The sequence below is a fragment of the Ziziphus jujuba genome, chromosome 7 (genome assembly GCF_031755915.1).
Source record: "Ziziphus jujuba cultivar Dongzao chromosome 7, ASM3175591v1".
Taxonomy (NCBI): Eukaryota; Viridiplantae; Streptophyta; class Magnoliopsida; order Rosales; family Rhamnaceae; genus Ziziphus; species Ziziphus jujuba.
The window spans coordinates 14,026,140-14,044,526 of record NC_083385.1 but is presented as its reverse complement, the minus strand read 5'-3'; the positions used below and the strand labels follow the sequence as shown (position 1 = coordinate 14,044,526).

General features: G+C 27.5%; 2 protein-coding genes across 5 annotated transcripts; both read left to right on the top strand.

The window, feature by feature from the left end:
* The first annotated feature begins 9,333 nt into the window (after nt 1-9,333).
* Nucleotides 9,334-10,506, top strand: LOC107425023 (uncharacterized). Its single transcript, XM_016034951.4, has one exon. The coding sequence runs from the start codon at nt 9,596-9,598 to the stop codon at nt 10,088-10,090; it is 495 nt and encodes a 164-aa protein (XP_015890437.1). The 5' UTR covers nt 9,334-9,595; the 3' UTR covers nt 10,091-10,506.
* A 2,415-nt stretch (nt 10,507-12,921) lies between these two features.
* On the top strand, nt 12,922-13,982 carry LOC107424921 (uncharacterized). Of its 4 annotated transcripts, none has more exons than XM_016034813.4 (4): nt 12,922-13,174; nt 13,264-13,327; nt 13,434-13,700; nt 13,776-13,982. In XM_016034813.4, exons 1-4 carry the CDS (start codon nt 13,094-13,096, stop codon nt 13,919-13,921), a joined length of 558 nt encoding a protein of 185 aa, XP_015890299.2. In that variant the 5' UTR covers nt 12,922-13,093; the 3' UTR covers nt 13,922-13,982. The 4 variants fall into 4 exon arrangements, with proteins under 4 accessions (XP_015890299.2, XP_024932082.2, XP_024932081.2 ...); XM_025076314.3 differs by having other exon boundaries at nt 13,425-13,700; XM_025076313.3 differs by having other exon boundaries at nt 12,923-13,174; nt 13,264-13,339.
* The last annotated feature ends 4,405 nt before the right edge of the window (nt 13,983-18,387 follow it).

Below are 18,387 nucleotides of genomic sequence, written 5' to 3'. Positions count from 1 at the left end.
GGACAAACACGTCTTTTGACACAAATGGAATGCCCGCACGAAGATGGAAAAAAAAAAAATTAAAATAAATAAAAAGAAAAAAAGAAACGCAACCCAACTTTGCTAAAGTCCACAGAACCCCCACGGGGACGGGGAAGGGAAAATTGGGTCCGAGCCACGATGGGGAGGTTAAAAAGTGGACCTTCCGGTGTACGATGCCACATCTCGATTTAGCAAATCGAATATTTCAGACACTTTTTCTTTATAAAATTCAAACACAAATAAATTAAAAATTAAAAATAAAAAACTAACCACCCCAAAAAGAAACAATTAATTGAAAAAATTTTAATTATTACATAAACAAAAGAATAAATGGGGCCCAGTCAGAAGGGCTTTTTCATTTTTAAAATTTTTACTTATTTTAGGTAAAGTGCCAGCTAAGCAATTGACCGTGACAGTTTTTGCTTTGACTCTACGCCTCGGTTGGCTTATCCGGTCTTTGCTTTGACTGCTTTGCCCATTGCCTCCTCCGAGACGTTGCTGCTCTTTGGCTCTTGCACCCCCATCCGATTCCCCACTGTGCTTCCACCCTCTCCGACCAATAGAACGCTGACACGTGACACTGGGAAACGTGTCTCTCAGGTTACACCTCTGTTTTATCCCACTCTTTAAAACCATCAAAAGAATTTTAAAATGTTTAAATGTATTTAATTGTACTGGTCTAGCGGGCATAAATATAAATTAATCCTCCTATTTTATTTATTTATTTATTTTATTTTTTTTCCCCTTTGGCAGGATTTATTTTGAGGGTACACTAGAACAAATTTGGAAATAAAAAATTGGTTGGGTTTGGTTTGATAGGTAAAAGTAGTAGGAAGGTGGTAGTGGGAAGTTATACATTCAATTTTTGGTTGAGAGTAGTAGGGTGTGGTTTTTGTGCAGGTTCCAGGCTGGAATTTTGATTGCCACTATTCTAATGTAGGAGAGGTCTTCTTTATTAGCTTTTGATCCACAGCAATGTGGTTGGTCAAAATCTATGTCTACGTTTTAAGATTCATGTATTATATTTTTTTATTTTATCCTTTTTGGAGATGAAGATTCATGTATTTTAAACATAACTTTAAGGATTCAACATATTGGAATCAAAGGAGCATATTCAGCCAGGCTTGCTTGTATCACATGTGGCACACAAACCCACTAATAAAAATGAATAGTTAGTTTAAGAAATGCTATTTACATTGGTATTTTCAAATGGGTAATGATCATTTCTTAAAGTGGATAATTATTTTAAGTTCGGTATGGATTTTTTAAAATTCATAGCATTTTGTTACATCAATTTTGCTTCATTGTTATTTTTTTTTTATCATTATCAGTAATAATTTTTTTATTTTTTGAATTCAATTATAAAAGTACAAAAGGTAATAGTAAAATGGATTAATTCATTATGTTAATTCTTAATTAGATTGGCGCGGTTACGTCACTTATAAAAAATTAAAAAAAAATAAAAATTGTTGTGAATGATAAAAAAATGTTAATTCCTAGGTAAAAAATTGCAACTTATAAAATAATATTACTAAATATAGATTAGTGGGATTATTAGATCCATCAACAGATTAACTAAATAAATTAGTCCAGTGGTCAAACCAATTTGATTTGAGATTTCTCAAATCAAATCTACAACCTACTAACAAATTTTATCCATCAATAGATTAGCTAAATAAATTAGTCCCGTGGTCAAAATTGAGATTTATCAAATCAAACCTACAACCTACTAACAAATTTCATCTAAAAACTGGCTATCTATCTTAAAAAAAAAAAAGAACGATTGCTGGAATGCATGCACTGGGCCTAATCCAGCCCAGCTAATACTTACAAATGGCAGTCCTCATATACATTTCCTTGAATTCTTTATTTTGTTATCACATTGCTAATTTATATAATTTTATTTTATTTTTTTATTATTTATAATAATTTTTTCCCAATTCAATATCTCAAATTCACAAATTTTTAAATTTAAATGTGGTGACATAACAATTAAAGCAATCCCACTTGATTTAAATACTTAGAACAAATAAAAATAATAATAATAATATCTTAACTCCTTTTTTTTTTTTTAATTAATTATCAGACACGGATTTCTCTTATTAGTTTCATAGCAGCAGCCACATATCTAAAAAATAAATCCTCCATATTATACATAGTTATTTCTAAACACTTAAAAGAAAAGAAAAGGAAAACTAATTCTATTATATTTTCTCAATTTCATCTATGTTTTGCACCAAACGATTCCTCCATTCCTCCATTTTTTTTCTTCTTCAAATATATAATAAACTTTATATATTTATCTATCTATATCATGATCATTTTATTTTATTTTTGAAAAAAGTTACATTACTTTTTAAGGTCAATAATCAAAAGGCAATATGGATGCTAATCAATGAACTCGCATAGAATGACAGAAAAGTGGTTCAGACGTTCCTAATGGACAATACAGTGGAAGGTTTTCATATGGGCCTGGATAGATATATGCGTCCAAACCAACTGAACTATGGGCCAAAAAATACGATTTTAGATCCCAATTCAACGAACTAGTCATTTGCAAGTATCCCATTCTGGTGGCTGAAACCCTTTTTTTTTTTTGGTTTGATTATTCTGGTGGCTGAACTGATACACGCAACTGTGAGATATGGATGGCATAACATAACAAGATGCCCAACAAGATTTCTCTACTTTTTTTGTCAATTAAAAGAAGTTAATATTAAACTAGATGTTAGAAATTTACTGATTCAGATTCTCACTAAATTCATGTGATTTTTACATGGATAGTCCTATCACTTTGAGTAGCTTTATAACAATGTGTATATATATGCTTGCATTTATCATTAAAATTCATATTATTTCCCCATTTTGTTTCCATTTTTTCATTATTATTATATTGATATTAGAGTAGTCAGAAGCCTGGGGACCAGCATGGGCCATGGTCCTTTCAAAGTTTCTAAATCTTTCCTACTATTGCATGTAAAATTTCTAAAGAATCCTTATTTTTTAATTATGACCTTTTCAAAAGTACATGGTTGTTAAAAAAAATATATTACAACTCAATCACAATTAATATATTCTGGTAATAGGTTTCATAATCGTAAAACATTTACTTATCTTTTCTCTTAGGTACAAGTAATTTTAATAAAATTGTTATTAAAATGCACTTTTTTCCCCAATAGCTAATAACAATAATTATAAAAAGCATTAATATTATTGTGAACAAAGAAAAGATAAAATAAATCTAAACGTTTTAACCAATCTCTTTTATTTTTTTTATGTTCGTTATTAATTATAAATAGATTGCTCTTTTACCATTTATTGTTAATGACAAACTTTTACTTAGAATAAAAGAAAAAAAAAAGTAGTAGTTATCAATTATCAATCATAATTCATGATTCATAAAATTTCAATATGCATTATAAAACTGTTACAAAATAAATATTATCTATAAAACACAAATTCAATTGTCATATTTAACTGGTAAAATATTTGCTATATATGTATATATATATATAGACATTACATACTTGAAAACTATATTTGTTTAAAAATTACGAATATGCACATATATATATATATATATATATAAGTAACAATTATTTAATTTATATGCTTCATTTTTGTTTATTTATTTTTGCGATTAGAACTTTACTAATTTTATCAGAATATGGATTTCTACAGTATTAAAAATTGAAAATATATAGTTTTTATGTACATAAAGATAAAATATCAAGGTAAGGAGGTTGATTTTTCTCTTTTGGAGCTAATTATATGTGTTTCCAAATCTGATTCCATTTGAAGGATCAATCTAAATTTTTTTGTAACTTTATAAGTTGGCCCCGATTCCCATGGTAGTAGTAAGATAACATTATCATGGACTGCATGCATGCCTTTTCAAATTTTTTTTTTTTTTTTCTTTGCCTCCTTGAAAAAAAAATGTAATTTCGAAAAGGAAAGTAATGATATGACAGATGATCTACATTGTTCTTTCTTGATTGAAACGCACAATATATATTCATCGATTTTTTTATTTTTTATTTGGTCATAATAGTAAAAGAATAATTCATTTTTTTAATCATTATTTTTTTCTTTTCTAGTTATGTAAGAACACAGTGAATTGTCTTCACAATTTGTATTCGTCTCTGGTTTATTCAAAGACACAAAAAAGGGGGGAAGGGAAATAAATTCAAGCAATTTTTGGCAGAAACTCTTTAATATATAGCATCATACTATGCACAGCTCCAGGATTTTTTGCTTTTCTTTTTGTTTGTTTGTTTTGGGTTTTTGCAAGTAAAAGTCAACAACACAAACCATGGAAATGTGAAAAAGAATTATATTTCTGTTTGACGCAGCTTTTTGTTTGTTTGTTTTGGGTTTTTGCAAGTAAAAGTCCACAACACAAACCATGGACATGTGAGAAAGAATTATAATTCTGTTTGACGCGGAAAAGCTGCAGTCTGGTAGGCACGGTCCATTGGTTGGAGTAGACATTAGAATTCCACAGGATTTGCTGCAGTTTTGAACAGGTCTAGAACTGATGTGCTGTTTCGTCATTCTATTATCTATTCTATCCCTACTTTATTCATTATCTTCTTGACTAATTCAGTTCCTTGTAAACCCAAAACTTAAATCCTTTAATGCACTACTTACTAATAAAATATTACTTTGCTAACAATTGTATATACCTTCGAAAGCTCAGACCTATCAGAGATTAATAATTTATACATCAATATCTTAGCATAGGATTTTTTATTTATTTATTTTCTGTTTTTAGCGTTTTGGTGAATGCGATGGATGAATATTGAATAAGCCACATTTCTCTTACCATTATTGTATATTTTATAACAATATCCATAAGTAACTAGCATGTAGTACGGATTGATTGGATGTTTTATTTATTATATTACTTCTTCAAAGCTAATAATAATAATAATAAAAAAGAATAATTATGTGAAGTTTAACACAAATATAATTTGATTTTTTTAATTTAAAAAATATTATTAATCTTTTTGAGATTTCAAATAATTTTTTTTTCTTTTATTATTTAATTTACATTGTTTAAAATAATTCCATCAACTATAAATCAAATGATTTAATTGAAATTTTCAAAATTTTAAAAAAAATAAATTAAGATTAATGAGAACATTTAGTAGTCTAGATCAAAATTGAATATATATATAAATATAATTTTGTTAAAAAAATGCATTAGTTTTGCAAATCACCGATTTTTTGGCAACAGTTTATCGGATTTTCAAATTTATTGTTAACAAAAAATAGATAATACACTTTTATAATACAGGATTAGCATACACTGTAATAAAGTTGTATATATGTATATGTTAGACTATTGACCTAGTTAATGGGATAAACGAGGGGGATCAATTTAATCCTACTCCAAACACCTTTTGAAGGACTTCCCTAATCTCCTAAATATGATGATTCTTTTTCATATATAGATATATATATATATATATATATATATATATATAATATTCTACCACACCATCATTGATTAGGGATCAGGGCGGTTGGTATACCATCCAATGTCTGAGGGACCTTTTTTTCTTTTGTTTGTTTTAAAAAAGAAAAAGCATTGGAATTTGGAGATTCAAATTTAATATTATTATCCCAAAAATCAGTAGCTTTAATTTCCAGTTGATTTGGACGACGCATTGAAACAGGCTTGAAGCTTGTTCCAAACAAACACAGAGGAAATTCATGTCGAAGATATTTTAGAGACAATTTTCTTTCGTTTTTTTTGGATAAATAGAGCCAATTTTCTATTGGTTGAAATCCGAACGGCCGTCCATATGGGTTTCAACCTAAGCTCTAATTACAATTTTTGTTGTCAGAAGGCACATCATAGTCCCCACACCAAGTCATGACCCATAAAAAGCTTGCTTGTGGGGGTTGAGCAAGCAACCAGGCCTTGAAAAGCTTTGCCTTTTTTTTTGGTAAATTGAAAAGCTTTGCCTTGTTCATAACGATTGCAGACTTTCTTCATTCTACGAATTTGATATATAATTAGAAGGCTAATTCATTAATATTATATATATATATATATATATAGATTGGTTTGAAACATTCATGAATTTGGTCTGTTCTTCCTTTCTAGTTAATAGTTGTAATGGCGGTGTGAAAGAGTAATACTTTTTAACTTTTCAAACGTTTATTTAATTAATCATTTGAACCGACATTTTCTATTCATCCAAATAATTAACAGGGTTGACTTCGACAACGTAACCTAATATGAGAACCTCTTCTTTTGACTTTTTCTGGATCAGAATAATTCAGAATTTCCGTAACGGATGGAAAGGATAGGAAATCTATTATAATGAAGAAGAAAGTACCAATTGGATAAAATTATAGATTTTGCAATTGAGTGAACTTGAAGAAAAATAGTATGGTTAGCTTCTACAAGCCGAAAAAATTAAATAAAAATTCAACTATTAACATTTATATACTTATTGTTGTATTTTATTGTGCATCAATTTATTTATTTGGAATTCGAATCTTTTTAATATTAATCTGAACGTTTTCATGCATGTTGTGCGTTCATAGTGGCTAGCTGGAGCTTGGACACAAAGTTTTTACATCTTGATCTGAATTTTATGACAGAAATCTACCTTTTCCTTCATTATAATCCATAACAGCATTTTATGCTTAAATGGATATTGATAATTTGGATTCAATTAATTTAATATTTCAAATAAAAATTGTTTATAATTTGTTAACAAATTTTATGAGTTTTTCTTAAGACACATTGTAAATGGCTAGAGCCTAAAACTTTTTTTTTTTCTTCAGATAATATTAACCTTTTATTGTATACAAGTAGAGTTAACATAATTAGTATGCCACTTATATCTATATTTAAAAGGTAGTGAGATCTAAAAAAAAAAAATGTTATTTTTTTCATATGAGTAAATTTATATTCTTATTTGATCTTTGCAACTAGTTATCTAAACCCATAAATCCCAATAGCGGTAAATGAAAAAAATTCTTTAAGATGCCTGAGCTTGGTCTGTTGCTTTCAATTGTTTAAATGGGTTGTTAAAACAATGATTTAGACTTTAAAATATTAGTAGTGAATAATATGTAATGGTACACGATGCAGATTACTAAACCTTTTTTAATTTGTAATATAACCAATAAGGTGATCTTGCCTAATCAATCAGAGTTGGTTAAGCAAATTATTCTATTATTATAATTTAGTGAAACGTTGCCATGATGCATTAAATTACTAACATAGTTTATCTTTTTATAATAATATTAATTTTTTTGGGCAAACTTTTTATAATAATATTAAGGCCATTCATATTTTATATAAATTTGGAATAGATATGGAACTATGATACTGGAATTCTCATATATATATATATATATACACACACACACACACGAGAAATAATAGAAAAAAATTAATGAAAATCAATTGCTGTTTACAACAAAGCTTAGTTTCTTTTATTTATTTATTTAATTGATTTTTCCTGAAAATCAATATTCTGAAAACTTGACGTTGAAATTTTAATATTGATACTTATAAGAGAGTAGAAATTAGTGAACTGTAAATAGCAATTAATTTCCCATGCCAAATTATGAGGAAGAGGGCCAATGAAATTAAGATAAGGAAATAAAAATTCCATTCTATTCACATTCAGAGTTTGGTTTGTTGTTAATTTTGCTCATGAACCACAAATTCTTAATTTCGAAAAATATTAATTGAATTTTGAAGTTTGACATGAATTTCAACCATGTATTTAACAAGTGGACGAACTATTTATTCTTATCATTTTGCTGGTCATTAATATTTTGTTGCTCCAGTCTGTATCCCTATGTTATCCTCTTTATCGTTATTATTTTCACGCCATTAAAGTGATATAACCTGGCAGGATACCATACGAAAATAATAATTAGTATACCCACAGACCACAAGTTACTTTTTTTCTTTGAAAACTTTTGAAGGCACTCAATTTCTTTATGCTCTTACATGAATGATAATAAAAATAAAAATAAAATTAAAGATATCATTCTTTTTATTTCTCTTAAAAGGAAATTAAAACATTTACCGTGGTAAATTTAAATTATTCTATATGTCGATAAAAATTAATATTATTTAAATTTATATAGTATAAATATATAATTAATTATAAAATTATTTTTTAATAATAAAATGTACAAGTTGTTTATAATCATTAATTAATTATATATATAGTTAAATTATTTTTTGAAAAAAATTTACATTTTAAAGTAAATTTTGTTTAATGAAATTTTATGGTGTCTACAAAAACTTTTAAAAAGATATATTCATTTTAATAATGTCTAATTTATATTATTTTAATATTCATTTTAAATATATATTATTTTAATATTCATTTTAGATATTATTGTTGTAAAATAATTTTTAAAAAATATTATACATATTGTTAATATGATATATTTATTTTAAATTCACCTTTTCATAGGAGAAAAAATATATATATATATATATATATCAGCAAAAAAATAAACTTTAACTTACTTTCATTTTTTTTTAATATATGATGTCATGAATGTGTACCATTTCAATTTAGAGCTATATAATAAATGTTGAGAAATCCCAATATAAATATTAGTTCTACTCCTTAATAGTTTAATCTTTTGGTATAATTTTACCCCAAAAAAAAACAAAAAACAAAAAGAAACTCTTTTGGTTTAAATTCATTAAATGTTGAAGAATAATATTCCCCAAAAAAAAAAAAAAAATCTAGATATAGCTCATATACATAGTGTATCCAGTTCCTAATAATTTAATTTTTTGAAATATATGGTAGATTTAATTTATATCACACTTTAGAGATGATTATAAAAAATAATAATAATAATAAAAGAAAAATCCTGTTTATTTCTGAAATACATTAAAATCTCAGCCTTCCTTTTGTGTAATAGACAAAAGATTTCATCTGAAATCAGACAGTTCAAATCCGCCAGTGATAATAACCCAAGTCAAGAGACGGCAATTTCAACCTTCTTAATTGTGTTTCTATTAATCTTTCCTCTTTTTACAATACATTTTTATTAATTTGTGAAAATATATTATAATTCCTATATCTGTCTTCTTCTGTTTTCAATTTATTATAAAGCCCACTTCGGCATCAACTTTGACAAAGTCCACACGTCCTTCCAAATTCATCTATTCCCCAACTGCGGTTAATGTTATTGGTCAAAATGCAAAAAGAATAAAATAATAATAATAATAATAATAATAATAATAATAAAAACTTCTCTCTGATATACCCAAAAGCAAAATCTCCATTCCCTTCTTTTCTTCATCACCCATCACTTTCATTTTGGCTCTCTTTATAACACATCCAATATAGTCATAACCATACAGAACCCACCCACCAAAACATAAAAACTCTTAGATATGCTTTTATAAACCATCATCACAGACCAGACCCTTCTCATAAAACCTTTCACAACTTTTTTCTGCTCATCTCAAAATCCCCCATCTAATAATCCAGCAAAATTCACTTCCTTTCCAGTCGTTTTCTTTGCTTTTAATTTCACAGAAAAAAAAAAAAAAACTGCAAAAAATATGTCCAAAGTGAAGGGCAAAGAAGAGGGAAAACTCAGAAGGATAAGAAAGTGCGTTGTTAGGATGTTGACCAAGCTGAGGGACTCATACATGCAGGGCATGGCGGAGTGCTCTGGAAAGTTTGACTATGGAGCTGCCATGGCGTGTCCAACTGTACCTGTAGCAAATATTCCAAGGAGTTACAGTGTCTCATCCACCAAATCGAATAATTATGAAAATGAAGATTTCAGAGAACTCGTTAGGGCTGCTTCCACAAAGAGTTTAAGAGGAAAAGTTGAAGCAGATCTTCTTAGTAAACAGAGGAATTCTCCATTAATGGCTGGAGGAGGAGTACCCAATAACATGCCCAGAAGTTGCAGTGTTGGTTTTGGTCCTATTGGAAGGATTGATGAAGACAGTCCTTGTGAATTTCAAGGAGATTTTAAGGTTAAGACAGATTTATACCCTCGGAGCAGAAGCTATGCTACCTCTAAGAGAAGCATTAATGCTTTTTGAGCATAAGTTGCAGGTTTCTGTCTTTGTCTTCTATTTTTCTCAAGATTGATTACTCTGTCTTAATTTGTTTCCATTGTTGCTTAAAAATTTTAGAGTGTTTTTCTTTTTTTTTTTTTTGGATTGAAATACTGATGCTGATAGGAATTATTCAAATATTTGACCAAAAATATTTGAACCGTATATGTTTTCACAAAAAGAAATATGATAATATTTATGTGTCCATCAATTCTGTATGTATATATATAGAAGTGTATTTTTGGCATTTAATCGGTATAATGCTTCAATTTTCTTTTGGTATGTTTCCTTGAGATTCCCAGATTTTGAAATGAATGTTATTATTATTTATATCATAATCTATAGCCTGAAAAAAAAAAAAAATGGTGTTAATGCAGTTGATTTACTCAACTAGTACATGAGATATGAATTCACCCAAAAAAAAAATAATAATAATAAAAAGAAAATAGTACATGAGATATGAGATGTGAGTCATCGTTGAATAAAATCATAGTTTTGCGTAGAAGCATAGTATAAGTGCCATGAAAAGGATCAAAACAAAGAAAAAAAAGGAAAAAAAAAAAAGGAGGAAAATAATATGTCAATTTAGGACATACTTAATCGATCCTGCTGGATCAAAAAATCTGATTAGCTGTAATTGGGATCCTGTACTTGAATTAGAATTTAAAGCAAAAATATTAGGATTGCGCGAACCACATACATCGATATGTGGATTAAATATATTTTCTACAGCTCTGCAACTACACTCCAGCTTAAAAAGCTGCATCTTGAAAACGTAGCCATGAAAACTCCATAGAAAAAGAGAAAACATAGAGAGTAATAATTTTTTAACGTCATGAAAACTTAACACATTATTGGTGATGAATTGATGTAGATAAAGCACTCATGATTTCCTTTTAAGAATTTAAAAATTCAAATTAAAACTCTCATGATTTCCTTTTAAGAATTTAAAAATTCAAATTAAAACTCAAAGTGTCACGTGTAATTATTATTGTTATTTTTTTTTTATCATTCCTGTGAAAAATATTTCTGTTGTATTAATAAAATGTAGCTGTTCATTATACATAATTGGTTTTTAATTGGCCCATGTTTTTCTTTGAGGTTGGTTGAATTTCTTTATTCTGATTCCTTTATTAATTACTCAGGGCCCTTTGGCTTTTTCTTTTCTTTTTTTAATTAATTATCTTATGCATTAATACTCTGGTTCTATTGTTCTAATTCCAAATTATCCTTCCATCCTCACCATTATATTGTAGCACAAATGCTATATATGGATCCTTTGGTTAAACAGCACATTACTGTGGCCCTTAGGCCACATAAATAAGCAGTATAATATATGTTGAAAGTGTTAGATGCACTCACAAAGTTTTATCTTTGATCATTGCACTCACAAAGTTGATACCACAAAATAAATTTATAAACCCACTTGTTTTGGAACGATGACATAAAATAGATCTTAATTGCTTGGTTGGTGTTAAGTGTTAACCCCACTCTATTACAAAGTTTATCTAATTGCTGGAAAACATATTCTCAAAAAAGGACACTTTTTTGAGTATCTATTAATAGTATTTTTAATCATCTTTCAAATATTCTTTTTCTTGTTTGACTTGTCGATATTAATTATTATCCAAAAAATACTTCCAGGCATGAATTTGTAACCAAAACAAAAACAAAGTTTTTGTATATATAAGCCAGTACACAAAACATTATTATACAAAATGAAACACATTATTATACATAATTGTTTGTCAGGCTGGGCTTCAATATGGGCCACGACTGCTCTTTTTTTTTCTTTTTTTGGGGTAAAGAATATCGTATTCTTGTACTGTTGAAATAAAAAAGTGAAAAACAAATAAGTTTGCTAATGTAAACATCCATTTATCACAAATTTTATTAAATTAAATGCTTTTTGGGAAACAAGGAAAGTTAGGACAAATAAACTATTTTATTTTATTTAAAATTTTTGTATTGAATGAAAGTAAAAAAAAAAAAAAAAAAGGTTAGCTATAGTTAGAATCAATAAACTCTATTATTAGAAAGAAACCATGAAACAAAAAATAAGCTTTCTACCACATAAACGAAGATCCATCAATGACAACGAGAGTTTGATTACATTCTTCAATAATAATGCAACAAGTTTATGTCCAAAAATAAATAAAATTTAACAAATTGATGGCCCCGATTTGAGTTAATTAATGATATCGCAACATATCAATGAATAAGATTCATTAAATAGTTAAATACGTGACAAATCATTGTTAAACTGAAAACATTTTATTAAATCTCTTATTAGAATATTTTTGATGGAATAGCCATTAGAAATTTATTAACTTTTGAAATACTTTAAAAATTGAAATTTAAATATATTTTAATAAATTAAATGAGTTTGGTCAAATATTAACATTTTAAGAAAATAAAATAAATCCTGTTTAAATTTGTTTAAAATCCAAAAGTTTTTTTAATATCTCAATCTTTAAAATAATTTAAAAATTTATAAATGAACTTCTAATAAAAAACCATTAGGATTGGTTCTTATGTGAGAATTTTCCTTTTGTTAACAATAATAAGGGATTTTAACTTCATCTTCTAATTTAATACTTAAGATAAAATAATTGAATACGATTATCCAAATTCATTAATTATTTTAAAGTTAAATGATAAAATAAATAAAGAAAAGAATACATTTTTTTATCATATTAAAAACGAAAAATTCAAATTGAATAATTAAAAAAAAAAAAAAACAATGACTTTTATTATTTGAGTTATCCCAAGAAGGAGTTAGTATTAAGAAAAGAATTATAAAGCACCATAAGTCAAAAGGCAAAGACGGACATAGGAAATAATAATAATAAGAAGAAGAATAAATTTTCACAAAGTTTTTATTAAAATTTATTAAAGTGATTATTATTGCATTAACACAACTATGATAAAGCACAACGGTTAATTTATTTCTTAGCTTCTCTTCAGAATTTTACCTTCTTTACCGGGATGTCCAGCCAAGAGAAGCGACGCAAGTTCAATGAAGCCGTCGTCAACATGCTCTTTCCTCCTCCGCCTCCTCCTCCGCACGTACTCTATCTTGTGACTAAGCATTTCTAGTTTTTTTCTGCTCTATTTTTGTTTTTCTGTAATTGAAGAAACCAAAAACCTATGCACAGCCACAAGATGGGGACGAACCTCTGAACATTCTCAGTGAAGGCTTTGATGCGGAACTATTTTCAGGTCCAAAAAAATGTACGATAGATTTACCCTTTTCAGTTTTAATAAATTAAATTTACAAAGAAAAGAAGACCCACTAAAGATTTTGAATTTTTGATAGCGAACGTAGATGAGTTGGGTTTGGGGGAGATCGGTTCTTCCACCACGAGTGATGAGGATGATGATGGTGGTGGTGGTGGTGGTGGTGGCAATGATAGCGGGTCTCAGAAGCTTACAAGAGCTCAGCGGAAGAGACTCCGTAAAAAGAAGCTCAAGGAAGACGCTTCTCGCCGTAGGAAGATTATTGGGCCCCTTTTACCTCCCCATAATGATAAACTTGAAAATGATCCTCCAACTGTTCGATGTTATGCCGCTGAAGAAGCTTTTGACAAGCCAGGTCAGCTTTTAAAGTTTTTGCCTCAAACAGTTTTAAATTTTTGAAGTTCTCTGAATGAAGCTGCTTTTTGTACAGGAGAACCATCTAATTTAGGTCCCCAGAACAAACTAAAGCAAAGGAGGATGGCAAAGAAACTGGCCAGGAAAAGCCTCAAAGTGTCCAGTGAAGAGGACTGCCATCAATATCAAAACTTGAGTTCTGCTGATGAACAACAAGCGTGAACGACACTGCCTTGAGAATTTTTTGTTTGGGAATTTGGTTGAATGGAAATAATTTATACTCTATGATAGTGTTTGGACAGTGGCAAGGTTTGTGAAATCTAATTTTTTTTGTTTTGTGAAAATGATAATTTTTTACTGTTTAGATATTTATTTTGTGGTAGAAAAGTATAGATACAAAAAATTATATTTTTTGAAAATATATGAAAAAGTTGTTTTTAAAAAAAATATTATAATATGGGAACTTGTTTTTGGTGAGAAAAATGGAAATTTTAATTAGCTTTTGTAGAATTTCATTATCTGGTTTTTAATAAATACAGGACAAAATAGGTTTCCCAATTAAAAGTTTTTAAAGATTCAAAAAAAAAAAATTCCTTATTATATTTTCTCCACTAGTTCTTGGTATATTCAGTTCCATAATCATGTGGCAAAATATTTAACAGTGTTGTCAAAATGATATTATGGATGAATAGCAAACAATTTTCATATCATAATGTAACACCTATTTGATAATTACGTTTATATTCCTTTTAAATAACACTCACATTCTAATTTAATAATTTAAGTTACAGCTTCAACTTAAATATAAATATGTTCAAAGTATCCTTTAAAAAATAGTAATAATATAATGTTAAAACAACACGAAAGGCCATGGCATATTTCTAAATAAATTCAACTAATTAAAAGCATTAAATATTTATTCTAAACTCATTTTAAAAGAATGATTTTGCATAATTTTTTTGATAAAAAAAAAGAAGAATGATTTTGCATAATTACTACTTCTTAAAGGATATTTCTCTCCAGGCTCCACTGTAAATAAATAATCATGTATAATATATACTATTATCTTGCAAAGAAATTGAAGGGGGGAAAAATGTTTGCAAGCCAAGGAAAGAAAGGGGGTATTTATATATGTATGTATATATAACCAAGGTTTTGCAAACCCAGGTTGATTTGAGATTGATTCATTTCTTTCCCTACAACTATTACTTCTTTAAATGTCATTTTCTTGATATTTTAAAATTACATGAAATGAATGCCATATATTGAATAAGATACTGAGAATCTAAAAAGTTTTAATTCATGGATTTCTTATATAAAATTGTGTGAAATTGACATTGAAGCTCAAAATTTGGAATTTGTAATATTTGAGGGGAGGTTTGAATTCACCTCAAAGTAATTTTTTTATATAGATACATTCACCATGTTCGAAATTGCTAACCATATAAAGTACAGATTAACTAAACATATTTTCTAAGGTTGGAATAGTAGTAGAAATACTTGTTTTCAGGTTTATTTTTTTTTATTAGTTGCAGCTTGATATGCTCGACATTTAGAATTTTATGAGATAGTCTTATTTTTTCAATTTATTGTAAATTGCTTCAATTCCCAATTTATTTAGACAAACTGATTACAATTCTATCTGGTTGCCTTCTTTTTCTTGATTAATATCCTAATATCTTAAAGCAGCTATGAATAAATCTTTGTTTCCACAATGGGACATTAAATTACCTTATGCTTTCACTTGTATTCTTGAGAATAATCTTAACAGATGTATCTTTTCTTTCTCACTGAAATATTCTCTTTGACCAAAAAAAATAAATCATAATATCTTTCTTCACACTATAAGCTCTTAGATAGAACTGTTACTTTTTATAAAGGGGATGGGAAATTGTTCAAATCCACAGCCTCATGGTATGGGTGGATGGCATGAGGGATTTATCATCATATGAACATTTGACAAAACTATTATTAATTTGTTTGATCAAGGTTGAAAATTGAACTAGTTTGTACTGAAATAAAGAGTTGAAGATTTTAAATTTTTACTTTTGAAAATTGAGGCCTAAGCTGTAAAACCCTATAAATTAAAAGTATCAATGTGCAATTAAATTTTTTTTTTTTTTTATAATTTCCTTTAAATTTGCATCCTTCCATTCGATTTTTTATTTATTTATTTTTTTTGCTGGTTATTGTTTTCTAATAAAGGAAAAAAGAGAAAACTCAAACCATGGATAGATTCTCAAACTTACCAGGACACCTAATTCACTGCATAATGTCCTTTCTACCCATTGAAGATGCAATCCAATTATGAGCATTGTGTTAAAACCTTTCCTTCCCAATAATGGACTTAGATTGTTCATTATTCAACAGGAGTTTCTATTATAGTTATTTCGAAAGGATTATTAGGTGGCATGAGAGATATACAAACCCATTCTCAGATTTCGTAGTAAATTGTCTTCACTACTACATCCTGACTAGACTACAAGTCTAGAAAAAGTTGAGGTTCTATGGTTTTCCAGGTAATGAGCTTGACAGAAGTGGTAGTTGTAGGATTTATAAGATGAATAAACTCTACAAATTAATGTCAGAGAGCCAAAGCTTAACTTTATAAGAGAATACCATGTTGTTTGCCACCTGTGTGTTTTCTGCTAAATCAATCAAAATTTTGACCCTGAAACAAATTGATTCAATGTCTCACGATTTGATCTTAGCTTGTCCTTGTATGAGGATGTTACACAAATAATCGAATTGTTTGTTAAATTCTTATATTAGTTTCTTAATTTTAGCTGAAGTCTTAAAGGTACTACAAGAAAAAAAAAATATATATATATATATATATATATATTATTTACAATAGGCAATGACCGTTGTTAATTGATTTTTACAAGAAAGTCACATTGAGCTTACAAAAATGCTGCTATTTCTCTAAAAGAATATTGAGAAAGGAAAAAAAAAGGAATTATAAATATCATGTATATGTATTAATATTTGAGAAAGGAAAAAAAAAATCCATAAATATCAAATATATGTATATATTTTGATTATCAATATCTGGGGCTAAGATTTAGTATTTTTTTTTTAAAGCAAATATAATAATAAGAAAAAATAAAAAATAAAAAAAACTAAAAAATATTATAGTTTTACATCAACTTAAAAATACAGTGAGTCTGATGTCAAACCTCTGAACAAGTCTTAAATTATTTGGGCCGAAAAAATAAAAAAATCCAACCCATTGTGTAAATGGTCAAACTTATTGTCTATAAATATACATCCTTACGTTTTAAAGGCTCACATGATGACTTGATTTATTCATACGTGCCGTCACGTAAGCAAAAATATCCTTAATGTTTTTAAAGGTTAAATTTGTGCAATGACTCGGTCCAAGTGGCGTCTTCTAATGCTGCCAACTAAGGTCGAATTTGAGTTGGCCAGCTCACGATGCATCGAGTTACTTCTTTTCTTGTTTCCAGTCTTGACCTTAGTATTGTACACGTGGGATCTTTTTATTTGTACGTTATTCTGGGTGTGACATTATTGATTATAAATTCTCAATTTTATATTCTATTATAATAATAAATAATCCAAATTAGTCAATAGCATTATTCAAATTATTTCTTAATGCCAATACAAATTTAACAGATTCCAACTCATAATCACTGTTTAAACATTTTAATTTAAAAGAATGAACAAAAAGCTCATGGTGCTCACACTCAACAATTTTTATTTTCTTCAAAAAATAAAACCAAGTAAGCTTCTTCTTCTTCTTTTTTTTATTAAAAAAATGAATAAAATATAAAAACTTATTAAAATGCAACATGATTTATACTTTTAACAATCCTCCAACCTTTTCTCTTTCTGTCTCTTCTCTTTGACTTTCTCTAGGCGATATAGTATAAGTTTCTTCCTTAAATATTGTTTTATTATATTTTTTTATAGCTTATTAATACTAGATTAAAAAAAAAAAAAAAAAAGTTCCAAGGTTTGGGTGGCTTGAAACCCCAGCCACAATGCAGATCCATCACTGTTACTAGTGAGTTCAGGGATCCATACAAATGGACACATGACCTGGTGGATAAAAAAACAAGCAAAGAGTCAATTTTTTTTTTTTAATAATTCACCAAAAGAGTTAATTTTTTTGAAAAGTTTAACTGCTGATTAGTAATTTTAAGTTAGTTTCAGTATTATACGGATTGAATTTTAAAATTTAAAATTATTTAAATTGAATTTTAAAATTTTAAATTTGTTATAAATTAATTTAATTAATTAACTATGTTAATTTTATTATTAGATGATGTTAGTATGCTGATATTATAATTTATTATTCAATAACAAATAAAATATATATATTTTTTAAAATAAGTTATTTGAAAAATTGTATCAATTTCTATTTTATTAAATTAAAATTTTAAAAAAATTAAATATTTTTGAATCTAAAATTAGATCAAAAATAAAAATAAATTGAAATTTTTGGTTTAATAGTTTTTTTGTTTTATTAGATCACAAATTAAATAAAATAATTTTATTAGATAAAAAATTGATAATAATTTTTTATGTTTGAACCATATAAAAAAAAAAAGAAATTAGAACAAAATTACAAAAATAAAATTAGACCCAAAATTAGACAAAAATAAGCATCTAAATTTAGACGGCCAAAGCATACCAGACAGATTGATGGATAGTAAATTCAC

Coding starts and splice junctions, on each gene's coding strand:
- LOC107425023 (XM_016034951.4), top strand. CDS start 9,596: ATGTCCAAAGTGAAGGGCAAAGAAGAGGGAAAACTCAGAAGGATAAGA.
- LOC107424921 (XM_025076312.3), top strand. CDS start 13,094: ATGTCCAGCCAAGAGAAGCGACGCAAGTTCAATGAAGCCGTCGTCAAC. Junction 13,340..13,424: donor ATTTTCAGGTCCAAAAAAAT/GTACGATAGATT, acceptor AATTTTTGATAG/CGAACGTAGATGAGTTGGGT. Junction 13,701..13,775: donor AGAAGCTTTTGACAAGCCAG/GTCAGCTTTTAA, acceptor CTTTTTGTACAG/GAGAACCATCTAATTTAGGT.